Here is a 23600-nt window from a genome sequence, read left to right on the forward strand (position 1 = left end):
GATGTGCTCCCTAGTGAAGTTGTTAACAAGTAAGTCATTAATGTTTCGAACTCGAGAGAGAGAGAGAGCAACAAACGATATTCCAGCAGTCATTTCGCGGTGTCCTATATCAATGACAGCCTTAGCCATGGTAAGACCTTGACTCTTGTGTATTGTCAAACTCCATGCTAGATCGAAAGGAATGCCTGTGCGACTAAGAGTGGCATGGCCAGCAGTCCAAGTATGTTTGATAGGTGTAACTGGAAAACTGTTTGGGTGTTCGGGAAGAAATGTTGGATCAGTATAATCTGGAAATATGCAGACAACGAAAGCAGGTAATGCATGTGGACCTTGATTTGCACAGTATATAATACGCAAGACTGTACCAATCGAACCATTGACTAATCCCTTCTCAACCCAAAGATTTGCTCTAAGCATAACTCGCAAACCGACTGATAGAAGTCCAATGCGTTGAAGACCGCATGCAAGATTAGAAGATGCCAAGTGAGTATTGCGGCCAGCGTGTTTTGATTTAATCTACTTTACACCTAATCTACTACTATCTCAAACCTATGTTTGACAACAATAAAATAAATATTAATTAAAGCTGTAGGCCTAACCTACTGTAATGTATGTAATTTAACAACAGCAATAAGGAAATATGTTTATTATAACTCTGAAATTCAAAATTAGAAGTAAAATGGCAAGCTACTGTGTACTATACACAGTTTGAAAGTTGGTTGTGTTAAATGTAGAATGGTTTTGATAGCGATCTTTAACAGAAAGCAAGTATGAGCGTTTACGCGTTTGGAAGTTTTCAGAAAACTGGAGCAAAATAAAAAAATGTTCTCGTCATAAAGGGGCATTGTAGTTCGGCACTAGCTTGTACATAAGTTGTAGAGAATTTCGGCTAACGTTTTGAATAATTTAATGAAACCTTCAGTAATTGGACAAAAAACATAGGCTAATAAACTGTGTACCACAAGTTTGTACCTGTAAATCGGTCTACGCCTCAAACGGTCTACGTTTATTACAGAAGCCTTCGGATAAATTCGATTACAGGTAAACAATGCCATAGACTGGTGAAATTAGCACGTTTTTCTCATGAAACGCGCACTGCTAAATAGTTCTATCTGTCGCACGGCTTTATTGGCGTATCGTAGCCCGGTCTTAATTATTATTAAACCAAGCTCTTCAAGCGTTTTGTGGCAATTTTTGGCCGAATTAATCTGTCTATTTATGTATAATCCGATCAGATGGGTTAGTTTTAAGATATTGCGGTAACCTTTCAAAGACTTGGTAACATATTTAAATAGGTTTATATGTGTTTTGTATCGTTATTATACTTTAACGACTCTACAAAAAATGGTTAAATTTGTTGATGGTATTTCGATACGAGGGTTTGCGACGTTGTTGATGAATAATTTTTGTAATTTGTGTGCACATGCATTTATCATAAAAACTCAAACTTCGCTCCGCTTGTTTGGTCGTGGGAATATCACGTGTCTTTTTCAAAAGCAAAACACAAGCTGACTTGCCTAAAGAATTGCAGCAGTATTCATATTACATAGACGGATGGCCTAGAGATTAACAGTTGTTGTTCAAACTGGCCAATCACATCGCCTTCCTGACTGACTTTGTAAAATTTTCCCATTTTTAACAATAAAAAGATTATTGAGTGATAACTAGCCGTTTCCGTGCAACATTCAACACTAACAAAAAGGCTATAAAAATTTTTTACGTCTACTCTACTATTTACTAGTATTTAGGGAGCAATACTTCTGGAAAACAGTAATACACGTCTTGATAACAGAAAATATTAAATACAAAATATTATCTCGAGAAAATGTACTAACAAAAACAGAAAAACATTACTTAAATGACTTTAACAGCTAGTTCTCAATTGGAACAGATACTTAGATTATTCTGACATCTGACAAGCAATTATGAACATAAATGAATTCTTTGAACACACGAAGTGAAAATAAATTTGTTAAAGATTGTTCATTTCGTATGAAGTTTCTATAAATCTCGATAAATTTCGTCTGTTATCTTCTCTAGATCAACCTCTGTTCTGGAAGTCCTTTCTCTATATATCGGCTTGGTTGCCTCGTTTTTTCATCCATCCATTGGAAATGAATGCTCATGGAGTTGCCCCCACGATCCTTTGCTGGACCATCACTCATTTTATAGGTCGCTCACTAGTATGCATTTGCTATTTTTTTAGGTTTGCTACAAGTATAAACGTAATCACGTTGGCCTATGTTCCTCACTATGAGATGTAATAAAAGTAATTATATAACTTTATATTTTCCATTTAGTTGTTTTATGATATAAAAACAGTATTGAAGGCCAAATGTTTTCATTTTATGATCTACTATGATTGATGCAGACTTATCATCTATTAAAAGCTGTTCCTTCAAACAACTCGATACATAGAGATAGATAGTAGGAATCTTATATGCCTATGATAGCGTGATGTGTTTGCTGTCTGCCACCTTCATCAGTATAAAATAAGACTAACAAATATGCGTCGTGCAACTCAACAGCCTGACTTGGCACTTTGCCACCGATTTGAGAACCTATAAAGTAAAACCGTATCAGTTATAAGAGGTTTAGGACTGTAATAATTGCAGTTTGTTTTCACAAGACATAAAAGAAAGGACTAAGCAAGGTCGCTCACCATGTTTAGACTTATCGTTGACAGTGTTTTTTATTATTTGTTGGTTGCTTTGTGATTTATCATATGCCCATAAAGCATAGGGCTAGCCAATACATATTGTGTATGTTCACAGGAGTGTTGTACTATGGCATAACATTCACCGGCTGTTATAGTCCCCTAGTTACATGATGGAGTCATCCTTTGTCTTCCATTTTTCCTAAAATTACGCTACTGCTCTCCATGACTCCATCCTACGGCGTTTTTGTGATGGCTGCGATTAACTGTTCGTTTTTTAGCTTTTAAGAGCTTGTAATCACATTTCCACATATGTTGCACTTACAACACAGCAGAGTAAGACACCGTGAACCTTTTGATACCAAATAACTGTAATATGAATTTTTTTGCAAGTCAACCTTCAAGTATATTGCTTCGTACTGTCCAAATGATAAAAATTGTTACAACTGCGGAAAACCATACCATGGTGATGTGTGCGCAGGTACTTCTCGATGTGTAAATTGAAATAGCCAACATAGAATTTTTTGTGTCAGATTTTTAAAAAATTACAAGATGTTGTCGCTTTAAAATTCTAGGCTAACTCTGTTGAATCTCCATTTGGTCATGACAATATTATTGTTTTATTTATTATGGTTTTTATTGTAATCATGATAATGATTACAATAAAAACCATTTCTACTCTAACAATGTTTTTATTTATATTCTGTCACCTGTGTTAATTTGCAATGTCAGGTCTCTCCATGGAGATCAGGTAAACAAACTAGAGCAACTATCGAAGAGGTATGATGTCATGATGCTTAGCAAATCATGGCTCAATGTTGAAAAAGAACATTTTTATAATATTGATGGATTTCGTTTACACGCATGTCATAAAGCTAATAAATGAATTGGTGGTGCAATTCACATGCGGAATAATTAATTTATTCTAAAACTGGCTGAATACTCGAATAGATCCGTGTCAGCATTCTGGTTTTTGTTACAATTTCTACAACCATACACCAATTATATATTCAATTCTATGCCCCCCTCCAGGTCTTGAAAACTCAGAAGAAGATCAAACTATTAACCCTTCATCCCTAGCGTCTCAACATATCTCAGGAAATACATCTAAGCTATTTCTAGCTGGTGATTTTAATGATTTTTAAGGATTTTTATTTTTCACAGACATTCTTCCAGTCGTGCAGGTAGTCAGCTTTCAACAAGAGAACATAAAATGCTAGATCTTATTTTCACCGACATAAAAAAATCTGTACAATCTGGTTGCTTCTCCCTACCACCTATTCTTGCTAATGACCATCTGCCAATATATGTACCACCTGTTAATCTATCAGCCCCTCCAAGATATACTATCAAGAAACGTTTAGTCATACCAGCGTTTAAAAATGAATTGTCACCTAAAATGAATTGCAACCTCGACCAATGATGGACAGCCCCCACAGGGGACAGCCCCCACAGGGGGGCTGTCCCCTGTGGGGGCTGTCCAATGATCATTGTTGAGACCAATGATATACAGCCCCCCACAGGGGGGCTGTATATCATTGGTCTCAACAAAGTATACCGAGTTGGTTTCAGCTGGTTTTCAGTATGTTCGATCAATGATATCAATGATCAATATATCAATGGTATATGGGTGGGCAATACGTCATTGGTTCGATTCAGCCCTCTCTGTTGGCTACAACAAATTGTAGTGAATTTATAATTTACCGAGCTGATTAATGGAGTACCGATATTGAGGAATAATAAGGGAGGGATATAAGGTTTCTTGATTATGTTTATACTACCATTTAGTGCAGTACGAAGAATTTCATGATTTTCAGTATAACATTTTTGATGGAGGAACATAGCCTACATGACGTCTTTAGAATAATACATAATGTAGTAGAACAGGAGGGCATCAAAAGGCTGTCAAAAAGGGATTTATTCCTTTTGAAGGGCTATATGATAAGAGTGGCATCTAAATAAGATTTTCGAGCTGATTTCAAATATCTGGTTTCTACACCTCTTAAATTGTTCATTTTTGAGCAATATAATTAATATATTATTTTAATTAAATAAATGTCTGTAATGTTTTATGTGCTTTTACCAACAATGTGATAATGAAAATGGCATATAAATACTAAATAATTCGCAATAACCTAAGTTGGAATCAATTCTGACAACACTAAAATATGTATTATTCAAATATTAGAACAAAATTAGAATTGTATTATATTATATTATGTATTCCCAGTTTGGTTGATATTGTGGCAGTTTTACAGCTTGTCCTTGTCATTCCGCAACTCCTATATCATTACAGATCTGCAAAACAAAATGAAAAGTATTTTTAAAGACTCAGACCATGTATATATAATATTTTAGTATACATATATTCATCATTAATGCTTATTATGTTAAACCGTGTACTTTATTATACAAGTGAAATCGCAATTAGTCAGTCCTTTATATGGTATAACACATATGTGTTCTCATCAAACATGAAGCACACCCCTGGTTACAATACCTTTCAAATACTAACCTTCTAATTCACAGTCATCTGAGTCTTCTGCATCACAACTTTCATCTCCATCTTCTCTATTTCTATTGCTACAGTAGCTGCATCTGCACATGTGCGTACACTTGAGGTCTGTGTTGCTGCACGGACAGCGGCGAGACTGGCACCCAGTTGTGGTTCGACAAAACATGTCCATGAGCACATCAGGAGGTGCTGGTTGTTGTGTCATTCATCTAGCTTTAATCTCTCCACCTTTCATAAACCATCCATGTTGCTGGAGGGATAGGGCATCAATGATGATTTGCTTGGCTCTTCTCCATACCGCGGCCTAATAGGCAGCCCTAGATATATAGAGATTTAACTCATCTAGTGTGGGTGCTAGGTTTGATTGTGATGTGCGAGACGGTGAGCAGATGATCTTATGCCGTGCTTCATTGATGGAATTTGTCTCTTCACCATATAATCTGCATATGAATGTCTCAATAGATTCTCTTATTGCACCATCAACTTCAAAATCTGTTCCCAATGATTTCAGTGTGTTACAGAATTCAGGATTGTTCTTTAGCAGCTTAAAGAAAGTTATCTTCCCTTTGGAATAGAGTGCGCTTACACTGTCGCATCCACTTAGAGCATGGAGCCCGAGCAGTGCTTTGCATCGTTCGGGTGTGAGGACCGTAGAAAGACAGCCTATGTTTACATATCTCAACTGCTCCTTAGCACAGCAGTAAATAAGTTTCTGTGATGGCAGCTCATCCACTAGAGATAGACAGCTTAGGAAAACATCTGTGTCCTGGCACTTGACGAGAATTTTTGAGCTGGGTTCATCTTCCATTATCTTTGCGATATGTGATAACATGCACGTATCTGCCTCCTCATGGTCTGATGTCAAACTATCTATTTGACTTACAGCGATTGATTCATCTAGGTCATAACTGATCATGTAGCATTCTTGAGAAAAAGCTGTTACAAGATTTTGTTTCTGCTTCACAGTTGACTTGCTTCATGTATCCTTCAAAAATTTCACTAGGGCAGTCTTGTTTGAGCCATCTGCTAAAAATTCAGACACTTTTGGCACTGATTAGTTCGGACCTAAACACAACAACCTTCTGCTTTCCTTTCACACTTCTATGACTTCTCTCACCTTCTTTAATGCTGATATCCGGGTATGTGTTACAAACGAAATCCACACGACATGTGTGATACACGCTTGCAATATTAACTATTCATTGCAAAAGCTGACGTGCAACCATGCCAAAAGTTGGAGGAGCTTTCAGGGCCTGAATTTCAGCCATAGCAACAACCACAACAGCGTCAAAGACTGGTAGCTGATCCTGGTTAACATAGATTGATGGTTGATCATCAACATCTTTCTCAACAGCAGCCATCAGAGCCGATTTAGCAGTATTCAGTATAGAGCCATCAGAGTTAGCCAGGGACCATCTGATGTTGCCAAGAGAGAATGATAACACTTTTCTTAAATCCAAGTTACGCTGTTGGCTGATCACTAACAGACTCTCAAACAGTCTGTGCCAAAACTTGAGGACTTTTTTTTATTTCTTCTTAGCTGATGGTAATGTGGTGAAGGTTTTGAGCTTGTTTGACTTGATGGATGCATTGAAATCAATCTCTTGGGTGCGTAACTTTTTATGGACAAATTCTGAAAGCTATTTTTCTCCTATCACGTTTGCCATTTCAAAATCCTGCTTCAATTCAATGAAGGCTTTTGCACCACTGGTAATATGTTCTAGCTTGGTGGTTTGAAACGCAAATGGATTTATTCTTGCTGTTATGAGTCTTTCATAACTTCCCTCATTTCCTCATCAGCCTTACATGCCTTTTCACGCATTTCATAACTTGCTGCACCCAAATCACCAAGCACTAGCATCTTCTTCATGTCTGTATGTACAGCTGCTTGTTCCGGGTGAGATAGAGTCCAGCGGTGGGAGGCGCTGATGACTTCCTGGTAAACCCTATGATTCAACCGTGAGACTGAGTCTATTTTAACTGTTTGCTCAATAGATTGATCACAAGCGATAGAGCTGAATGGACAGTGATGTCGTGATTTATAAGTAAAATACCCCTTCTTCATAAGAGCCTCATACACCTTGCAGATTAGTCATCCTGCATAGTACAGCGTGCTATATCTAACGTAGTTTGTGTGGTCATACGCAAAAAAACCAAAGAAGGATCATACATATAATTTATCTATACATTTATGTCCAAAATGTAGGCTATAGAGTGCAAAACCAACTGCAAAGAGTTGGTTTTGCTGCTCACAAAATGTGCAGACAAAAAAGAAAATGTTTTCCTTTTCTCCCACCAAAGTACCATCATCATGGAGTAATCATCATAAATTTTTAAAGTAATAAATATCTAGTCTCATCTCTTCTGCTGTATCACATTCTTTCTTTCTCTTCTCATGTCTTTTCTCAGCTCTTTCCATAACGAGTTTGCTACAATACTTTTTACAACAGGCATAATGACATAACAAGTCTGAACTCTCATCAAAGTTGTCAATGCTTAGCACTTGAGCAATTTCCCATTGAATGCTCTCTTCTTCCAATATCAACCATTGTTTGAATACTGTTTGGCTGTCTCATATTGAAGTTTAGTCACTCTGACCAGGGTTTTATTCAGACTGCTCAAGACAGTGGAACAAGCAGTCTTGCTGCATCCTTGGCATTAGTTAAGAAATGCTAAGAGCTGACTCACCTAATCTCAAATAAAACCATTTATTAGTTTTCGAGAATATAACATAGTTTTCTTTGTCTGAAATGTAAGGTTTTCAGAGCAAACTTGGAGTTGCCCCCTACTAATTCAAAAGCGCTCTTTAGCTCAAAAATGTGCGAACACATGGGCGTAAAAACATTATAATTGAATTCAGCATAAATTTCTGACTATGAAACATTTTTGCTGAAGTAGTCCACCCTCTGAAGGAAAAGGCTGAAAGATAAGTTTATGTTCCTGCTCTACTAATAGTCTTTATACGGTAATACATGCAGTGAGAAATTAGTCAGACTTAGCGTCTAGTGGCGAATTGTCAGTCGTTTTCATGCTCATAATCTCCAGATAACGACCAGTTCTTAATGTACATGCAATCGATAATATTCATCAGTCGCGTAATATTTGGCTTTTCGGAACTTGGGCGGCGGACTGTCCTGTAGCCGAAGTTTTTGTGAGCGCAGTTATTTGCTGCCTAGCACTAAAATCGCTATTCTCTCATATAAAAACTCGAAATGAATTGTTTTCGTGGTATAATTGGTGCTTCGCTGCATAATTCCGTTCGTAAACTATACGGAAAGCAGATTTTGCCATCCTGTAAATTTTTATTTAAAAGTTTTTCACCCAAAACAGTGACGTGGCAGTGGGTATGTCAGTTTTCGGTGGAATTCTGTGCTTGCATTCGTTTATTTTGTTAGAAAATAATGTGTTAAATAGTGTATTTTATATTTAAAACTTTGCAGACTAGGGCGCTATCTGATGCGCCTTCAAAGCTTCCAGGCAGTACTTTTAGCTTACACTGGACCAACACCCCAGAGTTTATAATACCAGAACATAACGAAGGAATTCCAGTTTATCGCGTCCTTGATGACCATGGAGAAATATTACCTGGTGCTGCCGATCCATCAGTAAGTTAGAAACGGAATTGTAGTCACTTTTATGTATAATCTGCTAAGGAGCTGTTGTTCTATCACAAGCTTATCGTATTACGTTTGTAGAAGGGTTCTATATCTAATAGGCATGTTTAAGGTATTGTAGTGGAAATCTCTCATGTGTTAGTCCTTGTCCTGCGGTCTCAATGTAATCGAGGCATCAAGATCTTGCTAAGCTGTTTGCATAAGAAACTTGAAAATCTACAAGCATAATCTAAGCAGTGAAGAAAACTAATTTTTCAGTAAGTTTGTTTCTTATGAAGAATACTTTGCCATATGATTACTGTGGAAGCTGACACATATAGAGAAAAACCTCGTCACAAAAGTCCACCAAATCATCACAAGTTGCGGCTGCTTTCTTCACGTTTGTCAGGAAACTAGATTGGGTTTCTTCAGTAAACGTGAATTAAGTTGGAACAATCAGAAATATTCTCGGCTGAAATCATAGTTGTAATCGACGTATTGACGTAAGACTGGGAAGATAAACTACAAAATAAAAGGAATCATCTGGCAATAGCACACTCTTCATATGCTTTAAACAACAAAGTCCTATGATTGGCCATGATCACAACAACTCCATTGCAAACAAACACCTGGCTTTGGTGTTACCAGCACATTTTGAATTGTTTGTTCTGATGTAATTGTAGCTATCGAAGGAATTATGCTTGGACATGCTCAAAACAATGGTTACGCTGGGTGTGATGGATAAGATAATGTATGATGCTCAGCGACAAGGTCGTGTCAGTTTCTACATGACTAATCACGGTGAGGAAGCCTGCCAAATTGGCTCAGCAGCAGCTCTGCATCCAAAAGACCTAATATGGGGTCAATATCGAGAAGCTGGTGAGTCATTGAGGTGAAAATAATGGGTAAGTGTAAGTGAAGTCTGAGTCTGTGGGCTACTTCTAAAGGAGGTCTGACAGCGATAAAAGCTCATTTTGTGAAATCGATTCCGGGGCAGTTAACTTTACATGTATTTTATTTAGTAATAGTATGTTTTTAAAGCATTCGTGATCACTTTGGTATATTTACACATGCACAGTATTGCAGGCCAGTGACTAAAAGAAATCGCTTTAGATAGATGACTATCCTCTAGACCATGGGTGGGCAACCTTTTTGGGTATAAGGCCACTTTCATATGGTAATTTAATAAAAGGCCACCATCACCTATATCCTACAACTTTTAATGACCATTGCAGGCAAAAGAATGTTTACCTTCATATGTCACCATTTCTAATAATGTCAACGCTCATAACATGAATTTTCAGTTATTGCTTCAACATTATAAAATTAAAAAAATTTATGGAAATTGGAAAAAAACTCAACTTTGTCCAGTTATTGCAAGGGCTGTATTATTCATGTTTAATTCTCCTTGAACACAAATAAACATGAACTAGTATATATAGAAAGCAAAATTAAGATGGTGTTAGCATGATAATAGCTGTTTATGTTTACACACGACTCCTTTAATGAGACGCTTTGCATTGAATGTCATCCATGACTAGGATCTTAATGTCTGTAACGGACATTAATATCCTAGTCTTGTTTACATGGTTTTAAATATACGATATTTAGAACTGTCACACCATGGAGCTTGCATCGTGAGTGTTTTTGTCTTCAAAATTGCTTTTTGAAGACAAAAATCAGTAATGTCTGTAGCGGAGGTGAAGAATGTTGTTGATCTGTGAGCTTTGTTCTGTATTTATTTTTGACATAATGCAGCCGAGAGAATAGTTGTTCACACATGTACGTGCTTCCAAACATATTCATGATTCATGCCAAAAAGGCTGTCAGTTGTGGGTATTCCAGACAGGGAAGCGTATGATAGGCGGGGGTGAGATCTTGGCAAGGGTTAAACAGCGGTGAGTAGATAAGATCATTTCTAAGATCAATCACTTCTATTTGAAGATGAGATGGAATGTCTTCTACAATTAGCACTGCTGAGAACAGACAGAGCTCTCTTTTTATATTCTTGATGTCATGAAATCTGGCTTTAAATTCTTGCTTTAGTTCACACATAACGTCAGCATACCTTTATAGCTGTGGTTCACTTGGCCGATCACAGAGCGCTGGAAAGCTTTGTACATCAACCTTCTCCTCTCTTAACTATGATCCCCACATTTCAAGTCGACAGTGAAAACCACCAACAGCAGATAGATGTCACTAATCAGCTGATTTTCACCTTGCAGTTTAGTGTTGAGTTCATAAAGGTGCAGCATCACATCCACAAAAAAGGCAAAGTCAGCTAAAAATTGAACATCAGGCAACTGTTTTTCTAGCAATCTATAGAATTCGATTATCTTAGTTTGCAGGTTGAAAGCTCGGAGTAACATCTTTCCTTTTGATAACCAGCTTGCTTGGACAAAATATGGAACATCTTCAAATTCTGATTCAAAATCGTCGAGAAACGGGTGAAACTAACGATGTCTCAACCCTTTCTCATGCTCCAGCCCTCATCTCATGCTCCAGTTTCATTGCCTTAGCAGCCAGGTTTTGCTGATGTAGAATGCAGTGAAATTGTAAGGGAAATAGATTAATCCCATATTTCTTGAGCTCATCCATTAGCAAACTCCCGAAACTATTGGCACGGTCAGTCATAGCAGGGGCTCCATGTGTTGCTATGGAACATAACACGGTCAGTCATAGCAGGGGCTCCTGTTGCTATGGAACATGACACGGTCAGTCATAGCAGGGGCTCCTGTTGCTATGGAACATGGCACGGTCAGTCGTAGCAGGGGCTCCATCTGTTGCTATGGAACATGACACGGTCAGTCATAGCAGGGGCTCCTGTTGCTATGGAACATGGCACGGTCAGTCATAGCAGGGGCTCCATCTGTTGCTATGGAACATGACACAGTCAGTCATAGCAGGGGCTCCTGTTGCTATGGAACATGGCACGGTCAGTCGTAGCAGGGGCTCCATCTGTTGCTATGGAACATGGCACGGTCAGTCATAGCAGGGGCTCCTGTTGCTATGGAACATGGCACGGTCAGTCGTAGCAGGGGCTCCATCTGTTGCTATGGAACATAATTTGCTGAGATCAAAATTTTTTTGCTCTACCACTTCATATTTCAGCCAACACATTTTTTTCTGTTGTATGACTATGCAACTTGTTGTATGACTATGCAACTTGTATTATGACTGTGCAACGAGCTCTTTGTCTACTCCACAAATAAACACAACTAACTGGGTTGTATCTGTTGCATCTGTCGTTTCATTGAGTGCAATGGAATATGCTGTAAAACCTTGCAATTTATCTTGTAGCTGTCGCTGCGCATCCCCGACTCTAAACTTCACCTAGACGAGCTACTGTACAACGTGGGAGGGGGTATATCTTTAAAGGTTTTCTTGATTTTCTCATCAGAGTATATAACATCAGCTGCATCTTCAATACACTGTTTGATTAATTTCCCAATCATAGATAGCTTTTCACACCTGCTGATTCGATAAACTATCTTCATGCTTGCTAAAGTGGCCTTTCAGTTGCTCTCAGTAGGGGTCCTCATCATACTCTGCTGTGTTTTTCTGTTGCTGAGCACTGTTGCTATTCTTACCTTTTTAGCATCATTAGACATCTTTTCATATACTGTTCCATGCTTAGCATTAAAACGCGTCTTTGCATTGCTTTTTATTCGTAGTCTTTATGATGTCCAAACATTCTAAACATGACATTCCATTCCTGTTTGGCCGTTCCATCCTGAAAAACTCATCAGTCCACTCTCTGTTGAATTCACGATTCGCATCTCCTACTGAATGCTTTGATTTTTTTGCTGCACCTGGCATTGCTGCACCTGAAAACTCTCTGCCACAGAGGTACTGAATATTTTGTTGTGAAAAGAAAATGTTGGAGAGAATTCCTCACGCGAAAAGGGTATTTCATTTTTCTGGAGGACAAGCACAGCGATAGCCCCTTATAATTGCTGCATTATTCCATCAATAAGGGAAGCAACTTTTTTATGATGCCAGACTAACATTCGAATTTTGCAGCATTTAGATTAAAAAATACAATTAACTTTTTTCTTTTTAGCCAGCAACAAAAAGGCTGCATTGAAACAGCGAAAAGGCCACAGTGGCCTGAAGGCCCAACGTTGCTCATGCCTGCTCTAGACTAACTAAAAGTTCAAGCAATGGGTAATTCATTATTGCCACCTCGCTTTTGTGGCACTTTGTTTAAGACAGCTTAATATAAGGCTCTGTTACTTACTCTGATGTGAAGCATTGCATTGCCAGCAACATTTGAATACAGCGTTTCCTCGGTTATTGCTGTTAATGGGTACCAGAAACCACCACCCCTCTCATAATTGAGAAAATAATTCAACACTATTACCCCCATACCGATGTATATATATATATAAGTTATTGCCTGATTTTATCAAATCTAACCTAGTCACCTTTTCATTTATAAACATTTTTCTTTATTAGGTTCATAAGACAATTTTGAGGGTCAAAGGCATTTAGGAGGCATGATGGAGGATGTCAAAATAACCTTGCATTTGTACACTTTACAAAACGGAAGAGGAAAACAGTGAACCGTCATATGCAGCGACTGCTATCTTAATGATGCTCGCGGAGGCTTTTCACTGGGCTGGAGTATGAGACAGATTTATGTATTTTAGATTTTTTTCAATTTTTATCCGTTTCATTTAATTTAAAACTTTTTACTGAGTATTTTTACCGCGCGAAATATCAAAGCTGCGAAAGCTGAACCATGAAGTTACGAGGGAAAATCATCTCGCAGAGGACCAATCTAGAGGACCAACCGTCTTTCAGAGGACCAATCTAGAGGACCAACCGCCTCGCAGAGGACCAATCTAGAGGACCAACCGTCTCGCAGAGGACCAATCTAGAGGACCAACCGCCTCGCAGAGGACCAATCTAGAGGACCAACCGTCTCGCAGAGGACCAATCTAGGTTTTGTTTTGACATCAACCACAACATTGCAAAGTTTTCATCTGACACTCGTCACCTTAGTTCACAGTAACTTTGTGTTTATTTCACGCTTTCATTGATTTCATGTTACTGGTGTTTCCATTTAGCCACTCCAGTTTTTAATATGGAAATACTTGAAAATACTTCAAGAATTGGTTGATTATTTTTATACGGATCTTTTGGTTGCAGGAGTCCTGTTGCACAGAGGGTTTCCGGTTGTGCAGTTCATGCATCAGTGCTATGGTAACAGTAAAGATTTGGGAAAGGGGAGGCAAATGCCGGTACATTATGGTAGTAAGGACCTTCATTTTGTTACAATTTCTTCAACATTGGCTACACAGATGCCTCAAGGTAAATGCATTCTTATAACTTACCAGAATATTATGCATAATTTGAATGCAGTTCAAGCTTATAGTCAGCTTTGTGTTTGGTCTTAGATTTTTAAGAATATACAATTATATGAGATACATTATATGGCTTAGTAATTAATTTTCTATTGGTCACCAGTTGTTACATTGAACCAGTCGCTACTCTAGCAGAAATACAAGGTACCAGCTGTCAATCATAACCCAGTTGATTTAGCAATCATTTAGCATCAATTTAGTCAACCATAACCCGGTCATTTAGCGTATATATGCAAGCCACATACATTTGTTTTATATTCTGTGTTTCATTTTCTGTATGAGCCATAAGAACGTAGCGGTGGTCTGTGGAGATGGAGGTGTTACTTGTCTAGATAGTTGGTACGTTTATTAAGCCATTTTGTAGCTGTCGGCTCTGCCTACGCATATAAGATGCAAAACAACGGTCTTTGTGTCGTCTGCTACTTTGGTGACGGGGCAGCATCTGAAGGAGACGCTCATGCAGCCATGAATTTTGCCTCCACATTGAAATGTCCCATCTTATTTATATGGTATGTCCTGCAACGTAACGGATTTTTACATATAGATTGTTGTTCATAATGAGGTTGAGTCTCCTGTTCGTTGACCAATATGAATGGTGACTGTTGTCAACTATCACCAAGCCTACTAACTAGTTATTAAAGGTTAACTGACAGCACAATTTTTTTTGCATTAACAGCAGATAAGATTACAGATGTTATATGCTGGTGTCTAGGTAATATTTCTGTGTAAGTTCAACCAAATACTAGTTTTTGGCAACATTTTTAAGTCGTGAAAATGGACAGAAAAATTCGCGATTTTTGCAAAAAATTAACTTAAAACAGTTGCAACGTTATACAATTATATTGAAATCGCTTGTTTCTTGAACTAGATTATCTAAACATTGTCCTTTCAAAATCCTTATTCATGAAACAGGGCATTAATTATAGATTGTAGAAAAATGGCTTCTGATAATATCTAAATATATTTTATTGACAGCTTTTTGAATTTCCAATTTGTGTAAAGGAAGTCTTTTGCTTCTACAAGCACATCTCAAAAGATTTTTCCTTATCAAGATTTTTTTCACCAAGGTTGTGATAAACTGGAATTCCTTTGTTATGTTTTGGCATTATAAACTCTGGGGTGTTGATCTATTGTAAGCTAGAAGCACTGCCCTAGTTTGCACGGTTTTAAATATACGATATTTAGAACTGTCACAGCTTGGAGCTTGCATCGTGAGTGTTTTTGTTTTTAAAACTGCTTTTTGCTCTCCTAACATCCACATCATTACTAACAAATGAAATATTATGATTATATGGGTATGTAACGATGTAATTTTAAAATGCTGTCAGTTAACCATTATTTGTATAAGTATTACTAGCACTAAATAAAGAGAGAGAATGCAACTCTAAAGATGCCAGTTTATTCTCAAAGGGAAGCACCAACATGTTTATTAATTACATGTATGTAGCAGAAACAATGGCTTTGCTATCTCGACTCCAGCCCATGAGCAGTTCAGAGGCGATGGGATCGCAAGCCGAGGCGTGGGGTATGGAATCGCTACTATAAGAGTTAATGGCAACGACGTGTTTGCCATGTATAATGCCGTCAAGGAAGCGAGAGAAATGTCTCTTTCAAAGAATTGCCCAGTTCTAATAGAGGCCATGACATACAGGTTAGTATGGAGTATATTTTTATACTATGCGTATCAGCTCTGCCAAAAGTTTTTACTCAGGTTGGGTTGTCAATTCACACCTTCACGCTCGTCGTATGTATTGTTGATTGTCTGCCACTGAACTTAATGTAGAACTTATCGTAAGGTGACCATACCAACCACGCTAGTTTAGAAATGACTGGACAGTACCCTTCACTATGGCTAAGAAAGTGAACCATGACTACCATAGCTTCTGAAACACCTACTGGACAATTTGGTGCATACAGTAGTGCTGACGGATGACTGTTGTTTGACATCGGAGAATAGCAGTCAATATCTATTAGCTAATACCTTGAGACCTCGCCATCACTATATGACCAAAATAGTCCAGCTTGCAGTTCTTCCTTATGATAATTATTCATTCCTAATTCTGATGCAGTTTTAGCTAAATTATGCATGTCTGCCTATCGTGACCTTTCACTATATCTCAAGCGGCAAGCAATGGGTCTCTACAGTTACACTTGTAGGCATTGAAAATGTTGGAAAATTCAGGTGTTTGGGGTATTTCGATATCAGAAAATAAGATCTTTGTGACTCAGACTGGGGCATCACAGCACCTCTGATGACAGCTCCGCATATCGGTCTCTGGATGAAGTCTCATATTGGAAGGAGAAGAATAACCCATTACAAAAGCTAGAGTCTTACCTCATCAATAAAGGGTGGTGGTCTGAGGAGGATACTGCTAAACTCAAGCAGGATGCCCGCAAGAAGGTATAACTTTGTTGGATATCACATTTATATATATGTATACTAGCTTAATGCCTGGCGTTGCTCTGGTAATAAAAAAGTCTGCGCAGAAAACTTATTTAATATATACAACATTTACCATTCAATTTTTAAACTTCATATCATGAGAAGCGTTTTTATGGACAATACCTCTCGACACTGGTACAAATGTAAAAATGAGATATCGGAATTTATTTGTCTGAGACTTGGTCTGACGGAATGAAGAGAAAATGTAGAGGCGATTTCTACTCCAGATAATACGATTTTACACGTGAAAAGCATTAAGCTTTTGCAGATTTACTGAAACTAAAAATATGAGTGTAACGGCACATTTGAAGTTGAAACGGCACATTTGAAGTTGAAACGGCACATTTGAAGTTGAAACGGCACATTTGAAAATTATAAATTAAAAAAATAGGTCATGGTAAAAAAATTAGCTTTTAAAAAATAACAAACACAAAGTTAATATTAATTAGTAATAGATAGTGCACATTTAGCGTGTGCAAACGCGAAAAGTATACACAGTATATGGTAAGAGCGATGGGAATTATAAGAACGTCTTAGCCTTGTGGTTACGCACGCTTGTTTACAAACTTGCGATTTGAATCTCGCCAGTTAAATCCACTACAAAGTGATTTTTCATTGCTTAAGCTTTATCGCTATAGCTGGACAGACGTACGACAAACATTGAGATTTATATACTATACTAGCTGTGGCGGCGTTGCCCGAGTATTAGAAATCAGCTTATAAACAATGAGAAGTGATAAGAGTTGACCGCCACTTGCTATTAGCCTGGCAGATTGCCAATAGAAAATTTTAGTAAGCTAACTAATGACAATCAATTACTTACGCTATCACCCTGCATGGTATGCAAAGGTATGCATACCCAATATGTGCTCCCATATTCCCACGGCTAAACGAGCGGAAGCGAAGTTTGAGAGCTTTTATGATAAATGCATGTGCACACAACTTACGAAAATTATTCATCAACATTGAGACGAACCCTTGTATCAAAATTTCATCAACAAGTTTAACCATCGTTTTGTAGAGTCGTTAAAGTATAATAACGATACAAAACACATACAATATTCTATTGTATTTGTTTGTATTAACACATACAATAGAATAGAGACCGAGACCCGAGATAGAGCAGAAATTACCACCCATACGAGTTAACCGGGGTGAGGAAACAATTTATATATATATATATATATATATATATATATATATGTAGCAAGTATAGTTATAGAAATTAAAATCTAAGAATAAAAAACTGCATGGCACTGGAATGAAACTTGCGATAAATGCAACCAAAATTTTGCCAACACTCAAACCTAACCATAAATGTAAGTTATTCTTATCATTGTTCATATTTTATCTATGGTATCTTAAGCACTCAAAAGGATGCGTTTTTTATTTTAATCCAGTGTTTCCATTTAAATATGTTACCAAGTTTTTGTAAATTATCGAAATTCTCTTAAAACTTACCCATCTGATCGGATTATACACAAATAGACAGATTCATTTGGCCGAAAATCGTTATTAAAACTTGCTAAGCCTCTCTTTTACCAAAGTTAAGATTGGAAATTGAAACGCTGAGCGACAGGGAATAGAACGATTAAGTCGTGCGCAGTTCACGAAAACAAAATGTGCACATTTCACCAGTCTATAGCATTGTCGAATTGCCGAAGGTTTCTGTAATTAACGTAGGAGTACTGAAATCGTTTCATTTTTGCCGATTTCAAAGTACCTGACTTTTTAGAAACATTCGAGTACTTTAGTATTCTAACTGATGTCCAACGCAGTGTAAGTAAAGGAAATGACGATGATACTTTTTTCTAACGATTCTTATGAGATTACGATATTTAATTATAATTTTGGATATTATTCTTGATGCTTCTTGATATTGTTAGCTATGACGTTTTGAAATGTAAACAAAATTGTTCATTGGTTTTCTATTATTACTGTATTACTATATTAATAATATTGGTTATTCTAATAATATCAGTGCATTTTACTTCTAATATTGCATTTCTCCTATTGCAGCGGGAGAGATATAAACATATAATCTTTTCCTTTCATTATTGCTTTTTGTCATGACCAAACACTTTTTTAAATAGATTTTTTAAAAATCTATATAAATATCACTTCTTGATATTGTTAGCTATGACGTTTTGAAATGTAAACAAAATTGTGCATTGGTTTTATACTATTACTATATTAATAATATTGGTTATTCTAATAATATCAGTGTATTTCACTTCTAATATCGGCCAGTATTGCATTTCTCCTATTGCTGGGGAGAGATATAAACATATAATCTTTTCCTTTCATTATTGCTGTTTGTTGTATATAATAACACCCACACCCAGTACATTACAACTACCATTGCAGTTATCCTATTGCACTGCAGTGCCATTTGACTGCTAATATTGCATTTCTCAACAATCAGTACCCTTTCTTTTTTCCAATATCACTTTGGTCATGGGCTGTATGACAGGGGAATTTCTAGTATAGCGACTTATATCGGCATGCTACCTCATTTTCTGTGGCCTATTGAGTAGGGCCTCAGGCTGGTGAACGGTAGGGTCCGAGATCAAATCTTCTTCGGTATGGATTCTTTATTCCAAGATTTTAATAGCTATAGCTGGAGACGCATACACACATATCCACATACTTTGGGAAATATATATAGATATAAGATATATATATATCTATATATTGCAACGTATATATAGATATAAGGAATATAGCTATATCTATATATCGCAATGTATAGATAAATATAAGGTATATAGCTATATCTATATATCGCAACGTATATATAGATTTAAGAAATATAGCTATATCTACATATCGCAATGTATATATAAATATAAGGTATATAGCTATATCTATATATCGCAATGTATATATAGATATAAGGAATATAGCTATATCTATATATCGCAATGTATATATAGATATAAAGAATATAGCTATATCTATATATCGCAACGTATATATAGATATATAGCTATATCTATATATCGCAATGTATATATAGATATAAGATATATAGCTATATCTATATATCGCAACGTATATATAGATATAAGGAATATAGCTATATCTATATATCGCAATGTATATATAGATATAAAGAATATAGCTATATCTATATATCGCAACGTATATATAGATATAAAGAATATAGCTATATCTATATATCGCAACGTATATATAGATATAAAGAATATAGCTATATCTATATATCGCAACGTATATATAGATATAAGATATATAGCTATATCTATATATCGCAATGTATATATAGATATAAGGAATATAGCTATATCTATATATCGCAACGTATATATAAATATATATATTGGTGTAATGAGGTCTCATGCTTTACCTAAGTAAAGTCTTATGCATTTTATTCGAAACTTGAAAGATCTAGAGCTTTTGAGATTTGGTTATTGGTACAAAGAATTTCATGCTACCAGAACATTTGATGTTTTTTGTTCAAATTTGTTCTTAACAGTTCTGAACAGCGCTATACATACATGTAGGTAGAGGTGCTGCTGCTGTCATTACATGGCCTATATTTGCCTCGAGTCATTTCAGAAATGTCCTATAATTCTCATGAGAACTACTAATGTTATCCATCGCAGGTGCTGTTAGCCTTCAACGAGGCGGAAAAAGAGAAACTCGCACCATACCCATCAGCTTTTGAGGATGTGTATGCGGAGATGGTACCTCGCCTGCAGAAACAGCTGGAAGAGACCCAGGAGCATGTTTCGCACCACAAAGAGCAATACAGCCTTGATAAATATTTACCATCATAGCTCTTTGTTCAACTCAACTTCCAGACCAGTTCAACTGGGCTGTCGGTCTGTGTTCCGTGCGCATCGCATTATGACATATGCACCACATTTTATCCCCATTTCATCACCCTTCATAGATATTTATATTTTCGTTGGATATCAGTATATCACAATGGCTTGTTTAATCTGTTCTCTTCAGGGAAATTCCTTCGCTTTAAAACCTGTTTCCAGGTTATGGCTCTTGTTTGCTATTTCTTTAACTGCTACTTGTTTTTCTCAGTTTTTCAGCAATTTTATTAAGGCTTCAAGCCTTTATGGTGTTTTCCATAGGAATCTCAAAAATATTAAAATTAACGTTATGTAATTTATTGCCATAGTGTTACTTACAAATCAGGCTCTTGTTTCATGAATAGTCTATCAAATGGTTAGAAACAAAATTGTGAAGAGAAGTTATCATGTCTGGTAGCCACTCCATTTGCTAGCATTCACTGTATTTAGTACTATAATCCGGTCCGGTACTATATCCTGGTCCGGCACTATATATATCCAGGTCCGGTACTATATCCTGGTTCGGTACTATATCCTGGTCCGGTACTATATCCTGGTCCGGCACTATATATATCCAGGTCCGGTACTATATCTTGGTCCGGTACTATATACTGGTCCGGTACTTAATCCTGGTCCAGGACTATATCCTGTTCCGGTACTATATCCTGGTCCGGTACTATATCTTGGTCCGGTACTATATCCTGGTTCGGTACTATATCCTGGTCCGGTACTATATCCTGGTCCGGTACTATATCCTGGTCCGGTACTATATCCTGGTCCGGTACTATATCCTGGTCCGATACTATATCCTGGTTAGGTACTATATCCTGGTTCGGTACTATATCCTGGTTCGGTACTATATCCTGGTCCGGTACTATATCCTGGTCCGGTACTATATCCTGGTCCAATACTATACCCTGGTTCGGTACTATATCCTGGTTCGGTGCTATTTTAAGCACACATTCGTGAAGGAAATCTATTTAGATTGTATGATTCATTTCAGAGGTCTCATCATACGATTAGCAAGTTGTTGCCTGAGCGGCAATATTTTGTTGAGCATTAGCAGCAAATATTAGTCATGGCTAACAGGAGTTACAGCTAACACTCATAAGAGGTCGACAATAGGCACCAATAATTGTCTATGACTAGCAGTGGACATTGTCTAACATTTGGCCAGAGGCCAATAATGGCGAGTCAAACATTAGTCAGTGTTGAAGAGAGCATTTCCTCAGCAAAATCCGTCATGGTCAAACAAAAATGAGCCTTCTGCCCAACAGCTGAAAGCACATGCCACGACAACATAGACGGATGTTTGAGTGCCCCACATTAATGCATTTGCTTCCGTAAACCATCTCTGACCTGTTTAGTGAGTATGCCCTTCTATCACACCGTAAATTAGCCTATTCTGTCAAGGTACTACGATTATTTATAAGGTATGAAGTGTTCCACATGGACATACATGTAGGCTTCTAGGTATTTCTAGCTGACGCGGTTCGCTGGTGTTAACACCTAAACTGCAACAGTTCTCAACCAAGGGTCTTGAAGGATTTTACAATCTAGTACACGAGGGGACAGCTAACATATGAGTGAAACCTATGAACCCTTATATCAACTTGTAATTTATGTTATTACATACTGTAGCTTGGGGATTGAACAATAGATTATCTGTGTACGAGTGGACCGTGTTATTCTCTATTTATTTCAGCAACAGTCAATACTGTTGTTGAGAAGTACATTAATACGTTTTTATTAATAGGTTGGAAAATTCTTCCAATAACGATCTTTGGCTAGATTGAAAAATAGTACACATTAACCAGTTAATGGTACGTCACTGAAGCAGACGATGTACTTATAACACCATGGAAATACATTTTCAGATTTTAAATATAATTACTAAACATGCATTTCATTCCGTATCTAAACCTACATCAATTCCATTCATTCTAACTAGAGTGACTATATATGTATATCCAAAATCTATCATCTGGGATCAACATCAACAGAGTGGTAGTTCTGCTTTGGTCTCATTGTATTATTTCCTGTTTATATCAGAATATAATCACAAGCATCTACATGTATATACCTATCTACTCTAAATTGATAGCTGTTAATAAATTGTAACTGTTAATAGTAATTAGGTGTTATTAATAACCCAAGTTGCACTGACTGCCAGCAATAGTTCATTACTGATAACTAACAGGTGTTATGTTTCAAGTGTTAGACCAATTGCCTGATCAGGTTTAAATGATAGCATACAGACCACAGTATATTCAGTATATCAGAGTGTCACCCGAGTGCCCAAATAAACATAAGATGATACTGAAACTAAACTCCACATCAACCTAATGAAAAAATTGTAATATTTGGCAGTCTTAGATGAGCATTCCCACATTTGAAGGGTTCATTCAAAATTTACTTGTGCGCTAATTGTTTGACATAGCTAAAGGATAAAGCCACTTGTTGTGAAAAATACGCTTCTATGGTCAACGTCTATGAAACAGTATGCAGCACTTTATTCTGCTTTCTATGATTTACATTTGCGCCATTTGACCAGCAAAAGTGTGGTTGGCAGCATTATCCAAAGAGCAAGCTATTTCCCGTCGTTATAAATGAGCAAACTCGCGGTCATCGCTTAAATTAATCATGAAACTTAATTCATCCTGTTCAAGCGCATGATAACTCACAGCTCTACCTCATTCTAGGTTGATTACCAAATATTATACGCTCTCATAAGAGTTGCATGCTATGGCATGGTTGGAAGATAGCATAACTCCAATATCTCCCAAATGAAGTTTGCAGCAATACGAAAAGCTTTTTGATGACAACAACAAGGCTATGCTCACTCTAGTAGTGTTTATTCCGGTATTAATAATTTGGTCAAATTACGAATTGAATTATCATAGTTTTGGCAGCAGTGAAAATGGGATTGCCAATTTGTCAGCCATGAGATGGTAAGAGTATTTTTGGGTTGCTCACAAAGCAATGTTTAGCACAGCTAGGCATCTGTTTGATGAAAAGGCCAAAAATATATTGTTTATATAACAAAGTCAAGAAATGTTCTACTTTTTATTCAAAAATCAACACAAGAAAGAAGCAAGCAGCCCCTTAATTTTGGTGAGCTGGCCAAAGTTTCTTTATGCTGGTAGCTAATATGATAGCTGATATGATAGTGATATATTGGTCAAACTATAGAG

At 37.0% G+C, this 23600-nt stretch overlaps 1 protein-coding gene across 1 annotated transcript; it reads left to right on the plus strand.

Moving 5' to 3' along the window:
- Positions 1-8297: 8297 nt before the first annotated feature.
- Positions 8298-20722, plus strand: LOC137399340 (2-oxoisovalerate dehydrogenase subunit alpha, mitochondrial-like). Its single transcript, XM_068085412.1, has 8 exons — positions 8298-8515; positions 8612-8776; positions 9448-9643; positions 13919-14080; positions 14498-14642; positions 15581-15784; positions 16363-16534; positions 20206-20722. The coding sequence occupies exons 1-8, from the start codon at positions 8384-8386 to the stop codon at positions 20377-20379; spliced, it is 1350 nt and encodes a 449-aa protein (XP_067941513.1). The 5' UTR covers positions 8298-8383; the 3' UTR covers positions 20380-20722.
- Positions 20723-23600: the final 2878 nt, after the last annotated feature.

The sequence above is a fragment of the Watersipora subatra genome, chromosome 7, assembly GCF_963576615.1.
Source record: "Watersipora subatra chromosome 7, tzWatSuba1.1, whole genome shotgun sequence".
NCBI lineage: Eukaryota > Metazoa > Bryozoa > Gymnolaemata > Cheilostomatida > Watersiporidae > Watersipora > Watersipora subatra.